The sequence below is a fragment of the Populus euphratica genome, unplaced genomic scaffold, assembly GCF_000495115.2.
Source record: "Populus euphratica unplaced genomic scaffold, PopEup_1.0 scaffold901.1, whole genome shotgun sequence".
Taxonomy (NCBI): Eukaryota; Viridiplantae; Streptophyta; class Magnoliopsida; order Malpighiales; family Salicaceae; genus Populus; species Populus euphratica.
In genome coordinates this window covers 21,075-36,901 of record NW_011500760.1, presented here as the reverse complement: position 1 = coordinate 36,901, position 15,827 = coordinate 21,075, and the positions used below count along the sequence as shown (strand labels likewise).

At 33.8% G+C, this 15,827-nt stretch overlaps 2 protein-coding genes across 5 annotated transcripts; both read left to right on the top strand.

Moving 5' to 3' along the window:
* The first annotated feature begins 1,852 nt into the window (after positions 1 to 1,852).
* LOC105116295 (pumilio homolog 24-like) lies at positions 1,853 to 7,393 on the top strand. Of its 4 annotated transcripts, none has more exons than XM_011013574.1 (18): positions 1,853 to 2,225; positions 2,308 to 2,361; positions 2,655 to 2,716; positions 2,815 to 2,896; positions 3,006 to 3,129; positions 3,261 to 3,344; positions 3,749 to 3,863; positions 4,002 to 4,152; positions 4,257 to 4,370; positions 4,518 to 4,589; positions 5,086 to 5,136; positions 5,231 to 5,281; positions 5,618 to 5,725; positions 5,827 to 6,027; positions 6,124 to 6,198; positions 6,441 to 6,688; positions 6,786 to 6,941; positions 7,036 to 7,393. In XM_011013574.1, exons 1-17 carry the CDS (start codon positions 1,983 to 1,985, stop codon positions 6,919 to 6,921), a joined length of 1,971 nt encoding a protein of 656 aa, XP_011011876.1. In that variant the 5' UTR covers positions 1,853 to 1,982; the 3' UTR covers positions 6,922 to 6,941; positions 7,036 to 7,393. The 4 variants fall into 4 exon arrangements, with proteins under 4 accessions (XP_011011876.1, XP_011011877.1, XP_011011878.1 ...); XM_011013575.1 differs by having other exon boundaries at positions 6,786 to 6,944; positions 7,039 to 7,393; XM_011013576.1 differs by having other exon boundaries at positions 1,854 to 2,225; positions 5,830 to 6,027; positions 6,786 to 7,393.
* Positions 7,394 to 12,330: 4,937 nt separating this feature from the next.
* Positions 12,331 to 15,112, top strand: LOC105116293 (dnaJ homolog subfamily C member 17-like). The gene is made up of 4 exons (XM_011013572.1): positions 12,331 to 12,515; positions 12,651 to 12,702; positions 12,791 to 12,858; positions 13,118 to 15,112. Exons 1-4 carry the CDS (start codon positions 12,366 to 12,368, stop codon positions 13,679 to 13,681), a joined length of 834 nt encoding a protein of 277 aa, XP_011011874.1. The 5' UTR covers positions 12,331 to 12,365; the 3' UTR covers positions 13,682 to 15,112.
* Positions 15,113 to 15,827: the final 715 nt, after the last annotated feature.

The following is a 15,827-nucleotide window of genomic DNA, read 5'->3' as shown; positions in this document are numbered from 1 at the left end:
AATAAGGTAAATCAACTTTTCAATCAAAATTTATTTTTTGAAAATTACAGGGGCTTTTAAGACTATAAGGAGAAAGTGGAAGGGTAAAAATGAATTTTAGATTAAAAATTCAGATTGGTAACGAGATTTCTTTATGTTCCACATTTTGATTCCCTATTTTTTAATTTGTCCAAGACTTTAAACAAATTATAACTCAATTTGGGTATATAAAGATGAAAAAAAAAATGTAAAGATGAAAAAAATTGTTACAATAAATATCCTAGGTGTTTTAGTATGCAATTAGCTTGGGGTGTACAGCATGCTGCAAGTTATAGTGAAAAAGGAATATTCAAGTTACGAGGAAGTTTTTTTTGTGGTTAATGGGTCAATATTGAAATCTCTTTCCTTGTCTCTTTATATTTAATCAAACCAAACAAAATATTATAAAATAAGTATATCATGTTTATATTTAATTAACTAATTTAATTAATTAAAAAATAAAATATATTTTAATAAAACTAAATTTAATAAAGAACAACAAATAAAAAAAAACCTAAGATAACCCAAGCTATTTTTAAAATCAGTAAAGAATCCTATAGAAAGCAAATAAAAAAAAATTAATGGAGCCCATCTCCAATTAAATAAATGATGAAGGATAAAACTGAAAAAAACATGAGTTTAAAAAAGAAGAAAAAAAAGCAAACTTAGATTAATCTTCTAAACCTGAGTTAATCTTCCAAACTTGCAATATGTGAAATCCTATATCCAGGCTTAATTAAAAAGCTTAATTTCCAATAAATTCAATATTGAAGGATGAAAAAAATAATCATTTAAAAAATTTATCAAAGTAAAAAGATAACAATATAATAAATGAGGATAAAATTTGATAGGAAAAAAACTAAAGGTGGATGAAATTATATAAAAAAACTTAATTATAAAAATAAATTCAAATAAAATAAATAACAATCAAAAGAATGAAGACCAAATTTGAGAAATAAAAAAAATTAAGAAAGATGAAATTGAAAAAAAATCAATTTTATATACTATTCCAAATAAAACAAATAATAATTAAAAGAATATAGATCAAATTTAAAGGAAAAAATTTAAAAGGCTACTTTGAAAATTTGGAGAGGTAAAAGCAAAAATCAATAAGAGGAGAGGAAAAAAAAAGGTTGTTAGAGCCAAACTAATAGTCTATTAACTACATGCACTGCCTCAAAATGGAGTGGCCACTGAAATAATTTGAACATTATCTTTGAAGTTGGTGTTTGGTCTCCATAAAAGGTTGCACTCGTCGTCTGAATAGAACAACCATCATCCAGGTGTCGACGCTAGCATGTATATATTTTTTTAATAATATTTATATTTTTAAAATTATAAAATTAGCCCTTGTCAACATGATATGAACTAAAAAACCTAAATAAAGAATAAAAATTCAAAAAATACCCTTAAAAGTACAAAATGTATTTTACTATGCTTTTTAAAACTGAAAGCACAAAAAGCCCATACACTACTTTTAAAGAATTCTGATTCTAAAGATAGAATAACAAAAAATCATATTTGTTTAGATTAATATTGATATTAAAATTAGCTTATATGTATTTTAATTAATTTTATATGTTTAGAAATTAATGAGATTATAAATCTTTAATAATTCTTAGTTTTATAAAATTTGAATTGATGATTTTTAAAAAATAAATTTAAAACATGAATTAAATTATACCACTCATGATTAAGATAATATATTTTTAAATCTATTACTGTGATGTAATTTACCTCGATCAACAATTTTAGTACTCGTCAAGTTTTATAATATTGGAAAAACAGCATCCATAATAATCAAGATAATGAGTAAAGCCCAACAACCTCGAAAGACAATCGGCCCACAATAGGAATTCATCGGTTATCATCTTTCAGAAACAAAGACCAAAACCCTAAAAGAACCCCTCCAAGTAACCACCGAAAAACACAAGAGAGACGAGAAGATCCAAGGTGGAACTTCAATGGCGGCGAAGAAGCAAGAGAGCAACAGCAAACCGAAGAAGAGAAATCGAAACCCAGATGCCAATACAAATCCAGATAGTTCTTCTTCTAAAAAACCGAAGCTTGTTAGCTCAAAACCTGAAAATAAGCCAGTGGAGAAGGTTTTCAAGCCATTTAAGAAGACGTTTGGGAAAGTGAAATCGCAATCTGGTGAAGAGAAGAAGACCCCTTTATCAAAAAGAGAGCGTAGGATACATGCAAAGGTTAGTTCTTTTGTAGCTTTTATTGGTTTTATATATATGTTGTTTCTCTGTGTACTGAGTGATTTTGTTTGGTTTATTGTAGGAATTGACAGAGGCTAGGAAAAAGAGAAGGAAGCAACATTACACTCTTGAACAAGTATGTGTATTCTTTTAATTTGTATTCTGTACTCATTTTCATTCATTGAAGTGATTTTTTTTTTAATGGGAAGAAACCTTTTGAATTGGTTCTGGGCGTATTTTAAAGAGCTATTGGGGACTAACGTGTTCTTTTAGGAATCAAATTATCATTTCTAGGTAAAGTAAGTAGAAGTTCAACGCTTTGTCCTCCATTGATAAGGGCATTTGCAGTTTGCATTGGCTATAATTGATGCAGTAAGTTTTGTTTATGATGGTTTGTTGGTTTGAGTAATATCTTGTATTTTCGTACAGGAGCTTGCACGTCTTTGGGAAAAGATGAGGCAGCGCAATATTGCCAAAGAAGAGAGATCAAAGTACGTATTTTTGGGTCTAACCTGATTCCATGATTACATGTCCATGACATTCTTCTTTCTCTCTCTCAATCATTTCCCCCCGCTATATCATCTTAAAGGATAATTACTGAAGCTATACAAAAGATGAAGGGTAAGATTCCTGAAATTGCAAGCTCCCATGTTTCGTCCCGTGTTTTGCAGGTGATTTTCCACTTCTTTGTTCGTTTTCCCATAATATGGATTTTCCTAAGTCACTAGTTTGTAAATGTTTGCTGTGTCATTCATTTATTCTGTTTTTATTTCATTTTAGACTTGCGTGAAGTATTGTTCACAAGCTGAAAGGGATGCTGTATTTGACGAGCTTAAGCCACATTTTCTTACCTTTGCGAGCAACAAGTATGCAATTCATCTTGTGACGAAAATGTTAGATAATGGTACGTTTTGTGTTCAAAGAATGAAGAGAAACTAGAAGGACAATCAGAACACCGTTTCCTATATGTTAGTTTCAGTCTTGTAAGTAAACCCTTTTACTTGCATCATCTTAACTTCTGTATCTTGTTTGCAGGTTCTAAAAAACAGCTAGCAGAGTTCATCAGCCCCCTCCGTGGGCATGTTGCTTCCCTTCTTCGACACACAGTTGGATCTGTTGGTGAGTTATACACATTAGTTTCTGTTGTTCTGGTTAAGGAGTGGTAGATGCCTTAGATGCTTTTATTAAAGCTATAGCACTTCAGCTCAGTTGTCTGTTAGGCACTCTAAATCTCCTGATTTTTGTTTAGCTGAATTCTGGTGGTTTCTCAGTTCTGAAGTCTCAATAGTTGATTGAAACCTGATTCGTCCTTATACTTGATGCAAAACGTTACCTCTTTAATGGGCTATTCCCCTGAATATTTGTTTAGATTATTATTGTTTTTGGTGTTTTGCTATCCTTTTTGGGAGAATATGGTTAATATCCTATGACTTCTCAAGTTTTTGACTAATTGGATTGGGGCTTCCATTAAGGTGGAATGGAACTGCTTACTTTTTTTTTTTTTTTTTTTAATTCCTCGTCAGTTATTGAGCATGCATACCAGCTGGGAAACGCAACTCAAAAACAAGAGCTTCTGATGGAGTTATATTCCACTGAGCTTCAATTGTTCAAGGACCTTGCATCAATGAAAGAGAGCAGGTAACTCCTTGGCCGTTTCTAGTGCTTTGCCATGCAAGAGTGTTCGCTGTTGTTGCACTTTGTATTTTGTAAAATTCTATGCTCATGCAGTTCTCTTGATTGTGTCACCTATTTTTCTATGCCTTGGTTATTTTTCAGGTTAGTGGATGTCATCTCGAAGCTGAACCTACAGAAAGGTTCAGTCTCACGATACATGGCTTCTGTCATTCAACCAATTTTGGAGAAAGGAATTGTTGATCACACCATTATACACAAGGTGCTGATAGAGTACCTCAGCATAGCTGACAAGGTGAATATAACATTTAATGCCCTAAAATTAGAAGCATATTATTTTCTGCAGCAGCAGCTTCTCTTTGCAACTTTATTATCTTTCTAAATTAAGATTGTTTTTAGACCTCTGCAGCAGAAATAATTCAACAATTGTCAGGTCCACTTCTTGTTCGAATGATCCATACAAGGGATGGATCTCGGATTGGGATTCTGTGTGTCAAACATGGGAGCGCTAAGGTTTATTGCATTTGATCCGATCTTTAATATCCACAGTTTTTAGAAAGTAGTTATTTATTTATTTATTTATCCAGTCATGTGAAGAGGGTTATTCATATTTCCATTGGTTGTCAACTCCCCTTCAATCTTTTTATTTTTAATATTCAGGAGCGAAAGAAGATTGTCAAAGGACTGAAAGGCACAGTAGGCAAAACAGCTCATTTTCAATATGGAAGTTTGGTAAATATCTCATCTTTCATTTCTACCTGCTCAATGGCTCGACTTATTTGTTCTTGAGGCTGAAAAAGAAAATTCCATTAACTTCCTGACATTTTCTTCTGCTGACTTGAAAAGAGTCAAATGAGTATTAAGTTTTTGGTGTTGTCATTTACTAATAAAGTTCACCCTTATGTATATTGCCATGGGTAGATCCTGTATCACAGAAATTTCCTCCAAATCTGAATATATTACCAAACTGTATGGTAGTTGTAGATTGACTTTTTTTTTTTTTTTTCCCGTGGGGATGGGGGGGATTGTGGGGATGGGGGTGGTTATTGTTCAAATTGTAAAGATTAGTGACTGAAGATTATATGCTTTAAAGAATACAAGTGTTTTTAAACTTTCAGCTCCTATGCACTATACTCAGGATTGTCTGTTTCCTTGATTTTGCATCATCATATTTTAGTTTTCTGTGTTACTCTGACTATCAACTTTTTGTGCATTGGATATTTTTCAGGTGCTCGCCTGCATTGTTTCAACTGTTGATGACACAAAGCTTGTAGCAAAGGTTTTTTCTTGATGTGATGCTTATTATCATTATTCTTTGGCATTTTCATTTGAATATCTCTGATTGAGTTTCTATCAAACTCTTCTGGTTACAGACTGTCATTCGCGAGCTGCAGACAATTTTAAAGGAGCTTGTTTTGGATAAGGTTTACTCTTCTTGCTCCTTGGAAGTCATTTCGGTAACAGATATAATGGAAAAAGGTGATGTGCAGGTTTAATGTAAAATATGGAAGGTCACCAAGCATTTATTAGAACCTGGAATGCCACAAATGGAACTGGTTATTAATTCTACATATCAACAGAAACTTTGGACACCTCAAAATTGTTTTTGGAAAGTGTTGTGGCTAGTTCATACAATATACTTAATTATCGATTAATTTCATGGGATTTTTTAATCCGAGTTGTTTTATATTTTCAGATTAGCTGTCTGATTTTACCCTAACAAAACTTGTTCCTGAGGAAATCTTTTCATTGCTTTTTAGAATGGAAGACGCCCTTTGTTGCAGCTGCTTAATCCAAATTGCACGCGGTATTTTAGTCCTGATGAAATGGCTTCTCTTAGGTTATCTATTTCCTCTCTCAATGCCATGGTAATGTGATAATCATTTATCATTTATCTGCACTGCAAGCCATCTTAGATCGCTGACACAACTATGCTGGAATACATTATATTGTATGTCTTTTCCATTAGCAGGGTGAATTAGAAGTGAATCATGAAACAAAGTCTTTAAAGGACAAGGAATCTAGTGACAAGGACAATAGTGGGAGAGACTTTACAATGGCTGAGGCTGATGGAAGTGCAAGTTCTGAAACTCTTCAACTTGTTGAGGGTGGCAAAAAAGATCCTTCTATTAGAAGGCAGGAGTTGTTGGTGGGCAGTGGCCTTGCCAAGGTTTGTCACAGAGATCCCTCAAATTCCTTATCTTCTTTTCAATTGTGTGTTTGTATCAGAAAATATGTCTGACTTTGATATTGCTGTACTTTGCAGAACCTCATTGACATGTGTACTGAGAATGCAGAAGAGTTGCTTAGATCAAATTTTGGCAAAGAAGTCTTATATGAGGTCAGTCCTTGCTTCTGATATTTTGTTTTTGTAATTGTCCACTTCTAACCTCTGAAAGTTCAGTTTTTTAAATTTGTTATGATATTTTCTCCTGCTCTTCTGAAATCCATGTCAGTGAACTTGTCATTTTGCTTGATTTATAGGGTTTAGCAAGCACATACATACTTATTAAGTTTCTTTGTAAATTATCTGCCTCAACCCATTGGATCATTCAATTTGATTCGTCTTGGTGGTAAATGCAGGCTGCAACAGGGGGTTCTGGTGGCATTCTCCAACAAACTTTGGGTGATAAATTGAATGCCTTGCATGAAGCTATAGCATCTGTTGCTGCAGAGTCTAAATCTGAAGGATCAGAAAAGGAGCATGTCCTTGAAAATTTCCACTCAAGTCGTACAATTAGGAAATTAGTTTTGGACAACCCCACCTTTGCCGCCACTCTATGGAAGAAAGCTTTGAGTGGAAAATGTGAGCAGTGGGCACAAGGTCACAGGTTAGGCTAACTTTTAAATCTCTCTTGAAAGTAGAATGCATTTAGGCGAAGCATAATTTTGATAACTGATGTTAATGTCTTTGCTGACGTTCTGCAGTTCCAAGGTAATATGTGCATTCTTGGAATCATCAGATGCCATGGTCAGCAAGCTGGCCAGGGAAGAGTTGCAGCCCTTGATAAACCGGGGTATTCTTAAATTACCTGAAAAGAAGCAACCAGCCAATGAAGGTTAAGTTTGCAGTTGGTGGTGGATAGAATGACTCTCATCTCAAAGTACAAGCACAGCAGATCCGGGACCACTGGCTGGGCTGAATTCAACCGCAACAAGATAAGCATCGAGAGAAGCCAGATCTGACAGGGTGTTATACTATCTAGTGTAACCTTTCTTTCACTTTGATAACTCGTATTATAGTGCGCACGCCTTCTGTACATTATAGTTTCTCTTTGCTGCGGATCTTCGGCACACTGCAGAATTACATTTTTGTGACCCCTTTAAAGCTTGAAAATTTTGTTATGTTACGACATCCAAAGTTATGTAGGCATTTGATCAAACAGTTGACTTTTGAGACAGGCAACAATCTATAGCCAGCCCCCGCGATAAGAGTATATTATGCAAGTGTACTGGGATGCTTTGTTACTTGATTAGGAGCCCTTTTACGTGGCCCCAGGTCACAATTTATTTATGATAAACAAGTTAACTAAAAAGGTTTTTCAACCTCTAATCTCTATTATTAAACCTACCTGGCTTAGCCTGGTGGGGTGATCCAGGGTTTATAGATTTGTTATGGTTGATCTTGTTGCTGGCTGACTGACTGAGATTAATACGTGACTTATTATATCAAGATGATCCCACGTATGCTTCCTTGAAGAAATTATTCCTCTTATCTCCTGACATAAATCATGACAGTCACCTCAGCTTCTTCTCTTCTTTTTTTACTTTGGTTTTTTGTTTTTCTTGAAAACTAGCCGTAGGATAGGATCCGCGATTGTGCTGGAGATCTTTTTGTATGATACTCGTAGAAATAATCAATATTATTTTTCTCTTCTTCATCTTAATGCTAATTGACAAGTTGCTAGCTAGCAACTTGACAGATTCTTAGCTGGTTTTTGTCTAGCGTTTTCATAGATTAAGATTATCATCGCTTAATTTGGGCCTTCTCTGTGGGCAATAAATCTTTTTAATAGCTGAGGAGTTAATTTTATTAAGTTTTTATTTATTTATTTTTTTGTAGCTTTTTAAAATATATAGGTTTGACGCGCGTGCTATATTCAAGGTGTTTGGATTTACAAGGTCAATCAAATCTAAAATAATGACCAACCTTATTTAGGTCTAACTTCATGGAAGAACTCAATCTCTAGAGGTTTAGATATACTTGATGTCTTTAATTCTAATCTTCCTAGTTATGTTTGGATTTAACAATCAACCAAATCTAAAATAATGACTAATCTCTCTTAGGTCTAATTTCATGGAAGAACTCAATCTCTAGAGGTTTAGATATACTTGATGCCTTAAATTTTAATTTTCCTAGTGGCGTTTGGATTTAACACTCAACCAAATCTAAAATAATGACCAACCTTAAGTCTAACTGTATAGAAGAACTCAATCTCTAGAGGTTTAGATATATTTGATGTCTTAAATTCTAATCTCCCTACTTATTTTTAGGTATATAAAAGTCATTTAAGGATTCATCATATTTTTATCAGGTAAGAGATATTATTCCCTCATTCAATGATATCAAGGTAATTGCCTTGTAGATCCTTTTTTTACGGGCTATAAATACACCATGAGAGTTTCATGATAAAATGTTCATAATCTTTATTCTCTATTACATATATATATTTTTAATATTTTTCTCTAGAATATTCTTGTACAACCTCTCTCTAAAAAAATACTTACTTAAGCATAGAAGAGCTTATCTCCACCAAAAGAGATCTTTTGTAGGTACTTGTCAGAAGCAGTTTTGGCTTATCAAAGACAAGTATAAGCTATTAATTACTTTGGCTAAGGAAAATGGAGGAGATTGTTATGACTAATTGATTAACTGATTGTTTAACCTAGAAACTCTATTTCCTAGTTAGTTGGATTTTTGGGATATAATTAGTGACGCTGTTTGTGAGAAACTGATAAAAAAGTCATTGATTTCTATTTAAAATGTGTTTTTAGCATTTTCAAGACATTTTATGGCTTACAACCATTGTCCACCAGGGCTAGGAAGCGAGATAAATCAACTTGTTGTCGTGAACACTTTTACCTAGCATGAGCTTAAAAACTCACTAGTCAAATGCAACTCCTCACCTAAGCCGTGTTGATAATCTGAAGGCAAAATTAGATCTTGCCACCGTGATAAGTCTTAACATCCTCAATAACCCACAATGGCTTAACACTAAGGCCACCATCTACACTAGGAGCTCATAAACAATTACATTGCTTAGAGGAGACTAGATCAAATGACATTTATGTAAATTCCTTAAGAGATCAATCAACAATTGTCCGTTAGGGAAAGAGAACATTAAGGAGAGTCAACAATTATGGAGTTTGGAAATATATGATATTATTATCCAATATCCCCCAGGTAAGTTAACGCCTTTCACCTTTTTAACTCAAAAGGATGGCAATAAACTTTTTAACCAAGTTGTCACCTTAACCTCTCTTAAACTTTTACATACAAAATCACATGTTAAAGGCTTGGGGGGCAACTGATAAGTCAATTTTATTAATTTTTGTTTATTTATTTTTGTGTGGTTCTTTAAATCATATAGGGTTGGCGCAATGTGAAACCCAAGATACTTGGATTTGATAGTGCACCAAGTATAAGATAGTATAGATTTAGCATACATGTCAGACCTAAGGTATGCAGACTTGACACTACGTCAAGTCCAAGATAGCTTGAGTCTAGCACGTATGCCAGATCCAATATGCTTAGACTTGACAGTCAATTAAGTCTAAGGTGCTTGGGCTTGACAATGTGTCAAGCCCAAGATAGTGTAGGTCTGGCATTTGAACTTAGTAGCCAACCAAGTCCAAGATAATGACCATCCTTATTTGGCATATGCAGGGGAATGATAGTCCTCCTTTGACATGTTTAGGAGAGTAACCAACCTCCCTTGAGTCTAACCTTAAGGTAGAACTTAGTCTTTATATGCTTAGCTACACTTGACGTCTTAAACTTTAATCTTCTTATACCTTTTAGGTGTATAAAAGTCCTTAAAGAACTCACTATATTTTTATCAGGCAAGATATATTTATCCCTCAGTCAATGTTATCAGGGTAATTACCCTGCAGACCCTTCTTTATAAGCTATAAATATACCATGAGAGCTTTATGACAAAAAAGTTTACAATCTTCATTCTATATTACATAAATATTTTTAGAGCATCTCTATCTAAAATATTCTTATATATTCTCTCTTTAAAAAGATACTTATTTAACCATTAAAGAGTCTCTACTTCCTCCAAAAAAGACCTTTCATAATTATTAGCCACGAGCAGCTTTGGCTTATAAAGGATCAAGTATAAGCTATTAACTACTTTGACTAAAAAGAATGGAGGGAATTATTAGGATCAATTGATTAATCGATTATCCAACTCAAAAAACTCTATTCTCTAACTAATTATATTTTTAAGACATCAACACTTTCATAGTTTAATATCACTATTATGGAAGTTTTTTTAATGTGATAATTCTTTCTAGGTTTAGTGGTGCTTTTTTTATATATCAAGATGTAAAAACTCATTAAAAAATTGTCAGGTTAATAATTTTTTAAATAAATTTTTTTTTTTTTTGCATTTCGACTAAAAAATTAGCTTAAGTTGTGTTTTAAACTAGTTTTGACATGGATAATTATTTTTTTTTAAATCTACTGAAATAATGTTAATTTGTATAAAAAATAATAAATCTGGATTAACTAGGCAAGCGAGAACTTTAGCTGTTTCTAATACCTATGCTTTTATACATGCATTATCAAAGCACACATTTGAAATTTATTTACAGGGCATCTGCTGCCTTTTTCTTTCAGAAAATCAATTGCTGAAATTGTTGGAACCACGCAAAGCTTATGGTCCAAAAGACGAAAAATAAAGGATGGTAGGCGGGGCCTATCGACCTGCTTTCACCTACTCTAGGTAATTTCTCCTATAAAAAAACATTTTTTATTTATTTAACATTGAACAATGCCTTAATTCCATGCCTCGATACCTATTAAAAACAACTAAATGAAATTAGTTTTCACAGTGAAGTACTTACATTTTATATTTTACTATATGAATTTATATAATGAAACAATTTCTTTCTTCACAATGTAATGAATAAAATATTTTTAATATAATTTGATTAACCGCTTAACTAGGTGAATTTTGAATTTCTCTTTCTAAAAGCGTTCAAATTATTTTTAAAAGTAAAAAATCTATAATTTATGCCAATGAGTTATTAGTTTTTTTTTTCTGTTTTTTTTTTCCTATTATCAAGTAAGAGTAAAAAATAATCTAGTCTTTTAATAAAAAAAAAAAGAAGCTTATGTTTTCTGTGCGGGTTTTTTAAATAATTAAACACAACCTTTTATAATGATAATGATAGCTACACATGAATATCTTCATAGCAATGAAGAGTATTATTATTTTTTATTTTTTTATTATAGAGATTTTTGTGTTCAACCTTTTATTCTCTAGCTTTATAGATTCTTAAGAAATGAACACCATTTTTTATCATTTTGAGAATCCAAATTATTTTTGTTTCTTGGTAACGAGAAAACCATATTATTTTTTGACAACTCCAAACATTTACCATGTGAATCTGTATTCTCCAACTCTCTTAAGAAAAGTTTTGTTCCACTTTTCTTCAAGTATACATGAAGAAATTGTTTTTATTTTCAAAATTGCTTTATATTATATCCACACATGCTTAGCATAACCTTAAAAGGTTAGTTTAGTGATTTAGAAGGGATATTTTATTTCTTTATTTTTTGAGTTCAAACTTTAAAGTGGAGAAATTTACTAAATTTATTTGAAGCCAATATAAATGATGCATATCTAAAATCATCTTCACTTTTGTCAAATAGTGCATGAAATATTTGTCTTCAATGCATGCATAGCGCATGAAACATTAGAGTTTTTAAAATTTAATAGCAGTTACTTTTTTTTTAAAAATTTTATTTTAAAATAAATTAAAAAATATTATTATTTTTTTTAAAATTATTTTTAATATTAATATAATAAAATAATTTTTTTTTTAAATTATAACAAATCTTTATTCAAACTGCCATCCAAACAGACAGATCCTAAACATGCCTTGAATATTATGTGTTGACAAGAGGATTATTTTATATATTATATTAGCATGATGGACCAAATCAATATGGCCGCCAAGCTATCAAAATTGAATCATCAGATTTGAAATTGAAGCATAAATTAACCCTAGCTAGTGACAGTGATTAGGAGAGGATATTGGAGCCAAATTTCTTGACTCCAATTATTAATTAACCTTGTCAAACATTAACAACCAAGTGGCAACATTAACGTTAACCTCTCCATCTCCTCTTCCCTTCCCACCAACTGATCTACTTTCAAAAATCTCTCCCGAAAACTCTGCTCTTTTTTCTTAACCGCTCCACCTTTGCAGTCACCCCCTCTCCTTAAACACCTGCAAAACGTACACCAACATTGATACAATACACATTCTAAAATGGGACTGGAATCGGAAACCAAGAAATCCCAGTTAGTGCTGGAGATTTGCTCTTTATCAACCCTATCGGTTGCTTGTGTTCACAGGCATCGTTGCAGCAGCTATGGTCCTGTAGAATCACATTTTATTGACTGGTATCGGATTCTTGGAGTACGTGTTAATCTTTCTTGATCTTGATTAGTTTTTCAAGGTTCCTCCATTATTTTTACTGTGTTTTTAATTTATCTGGATTTAAAAAAAAAAGAAAAAGAAATTTGTTGAAGGTGTTCTTCGGATTGTTCTCAGGTAGAAGAAGATGCAGACGTAGAAGGTATAAAGAAGAGGTATCGTAAACTTGGTACGTACCTTTTGTTGATGTTGTTTTTGGCAATATAGATGTGCTTTCCTTCTCTTTGTTGTGAGGATTGTTTAATTTCCTGCGGCAGCTTTGCAACTTCACCCAGACAAGAACAAGCATCCAAGAGCTGAGCTTGCCTTCAAGCTTGTCTTCGAGGTTAGATATGCTATTCTCTTTTTATAATGTGTGGATAATTAATACATGTAGGTAGAGTTTGGATAGTTGCATGGATTGCTTGGACAACAGGTCTTGAGTCGACCTACCAAGCCGATATAGGTTTCAAAATAATGTTTTTTTTCCATCTTATGATAGTTCTCTCCTTTTGAAAAAGGTCATTTATCTGCGACATTGTACGATGTTGTGTGTGTGAATTTCTTTAAGCATCCTCAGAAAAAGGATATACAATCTCTCGCAGGCCTACTCGTATCTCACAGACAATATAAAGAGAAGAGCCTTCAACCTGGAGAGAAGCAAGAACTTCTGCATAAAGTGCAACAGAATTCCATATACAGTTGGCAACAATTTGAGCAAATCACATGCACCGAAAGTAGCCGAGGAATCGAATGCTGCAAATCGCTCAAAATGGCTTCGGAATCGCGTGAGAGAAATGAAACAAAGATTTAAAGAGGAAATCAAAGTGATGGAGAGCTGTTTGAAGGCTAATAGCGCATCAAGGAAAGAAGCACCACTTTTCAAACCGTCAGACAATTGCCATTTCCATAGCGACACTCGTTCTGTGACACGAAAGGAGTCCCCAGTTTTTGATCCATCAGACTATCTATTCAAAGGCTATCCTCACATCAGAACTCGGATTTACAGGAAACCTGAGAACTTTTGGGACTTGCAGAGAGAAGATACATCGAACAATTACGGTGGCCAAAGAACAGTCACAGGAAGGTCATATCATGACTCCCCAGTCTTTGAGAAAAGATCAGGGAGAGGAATACTCAAGGAATCTGCTGCTTGTGTATATTCATAATAATCCTGATCAATTGCATTCATCCATAGAGTTAGAATTAGAGTAGCATAATCTTACATTGGCGAATTCTTTTTTTCCCCTGTTGCTTCTGCTTCAGCTTTTGCTTGTCAAGTGTCATCGCTAGCTAGCTAAGATACGATCGTTTTGAGACATTGATTCGACATTTGCATTTCGGTTTAATTTTTCCATCGTGTTGCGAATGGACAAATTTCCTTCTTGGAATGAGAAATTTTCGAAGCATACATCGAAAAAAGATAGAACTAGGGACTCTCAACTTCTAAGCATAAATCGAAAAAATAGTTTACTTAACCTAACCTCAAAAACATATTTTCCTCTTTCGCTTCGACAGCAACCGCACCCTTCCATCTCCCTCGTTCTCCCATGTTGATTAAACTTCTATCTCTAGACTCTCTACCATTTCTCCAATACTTTCTCTATAATCCCACAAAGTTTCTCTCTGTTTCTTCTCTCTTGTGATTTTTGTTGACACTACTATGCACCGCTTCACTTCATGCCTCGCTTCTAAAGCTCGGTACTTTCCTCTTTCTCCTTCATTATTTACACATGGGTTATCATTATTTTCTTTGCTTTCCATTTATTTGCTGAGAAAATGCACAAATAAATAAATAAAAATATGGAAGATCGGAACTTGATGGATATTCTTGATCACAATAGTGGTTTACCACCTAAGCCGAGCTAAAACTAATCCATCAAGAACTTTGTTTGAAATTGGATTTTATTTTCATTTACATCGTAAACAACCTAATAAAGATTCAATCTTGTGATTTCTCTTGCTTCAAAATGATGGCTTTTGCCTCTTGTGGGTTTTATAGGATTGCCAGGAGCAGCAACAATCAGATGAGTGCTGCTACTTTTATCGGTTTGGTGTCTCGTTTTCACATCTTATTCTGATTCTGGTTGTGCTGCTGCAATTCTATGACATCTCTCTAGAAAGCAATTCTTTTGCGTGTTTTTATCAGATTGGAAGTAGGTTGAGCTGGAGAAGAAACTATGTTTCCAAAGATATAAGAATCGGTGTAGAGGCTCGTACCAGAGTTTTAAAATCCGGACCGTCTTGGTAGCCAACCCGGGCTTGGGACCGGTCCGGGTTGAGGCAAAAACCTGTTTGGGAATCGACCCAGAAAAACCCAGTCGATCCGGCCAAACCTGAGTGAGACCTGGTCAATGTTTTTTTTACTGTCATTAAACGACGTCGTTTTTTGCCATCTAAAATGTCTTTGAAACTCATCTGAGGAGCTGAGGAGCAGTGAACATCTAACCATTGATCTTTATGAAAAAGGTTTGAATCTCCCACATGGTGCGACGCTACACTATCATCAACATGCTACCTCACGATCCCCCATCATAGTATCTTTACTGCTATAGTTACTGTTATTGGTCTGTCACCTTCTAGATTCTAGATTTGTTACCGTAATTATTTCTTTTATCATGACAATAGGCATTTGTTGTTCCTTACGATTCACAACCCATGTTTGTTATTATTATTATTATTATAAGAATTGAAAGCGGGGGAAAGAGAAAGAAAGACTTACCTGGAGCTGTTACTTAAAGATGAAGGCGATGGTGATGGAGGGCTGGCTAACCAATGTTTCCTTCTTCCCCTCTACTTCTGTTTTTCGTTCACTTCACCTCTATTCTTGCTTTTCTCTGCTTGTCTTGTCTTTATTTATTTATTTATTTCTCTCGTTCCCTTTGTCTCTCTCTGTTCTTGTTCCTCTTGGTCTCTCTCTGTATTATTTGTGGTAGTTCATTTTTCGTCTGTGTTTTTTTGTATTATCTATTTGTGGTTCTCCCCTTCTTTGTGGTTTTTTGTCTGTTCGTCCTGGTTTTTTTGGGTTTGTATTTGTTGGTTGGATCAACAACCTACGGTGAGGGGAAGTTGAAGTTCCTTTTTGCTGAGGAAGGTCACAAGTCTTTCTATCTTCTCTCTGTCTCTGTTGTTTTTTTTGGTTGATCCGGGTCAACCTATCTGACCCATAACTTGATCACTTGACCGGTTGATGACCGGGTTGGATTTTAAAATTATGACTCGTCATGTGATGCTCAAGGATGTTAAAGACTTTGTTGATGGTATCAAAGTCACCACAAACTGATTCCAATTTTAAATGTTAAAAAACCATTCGGT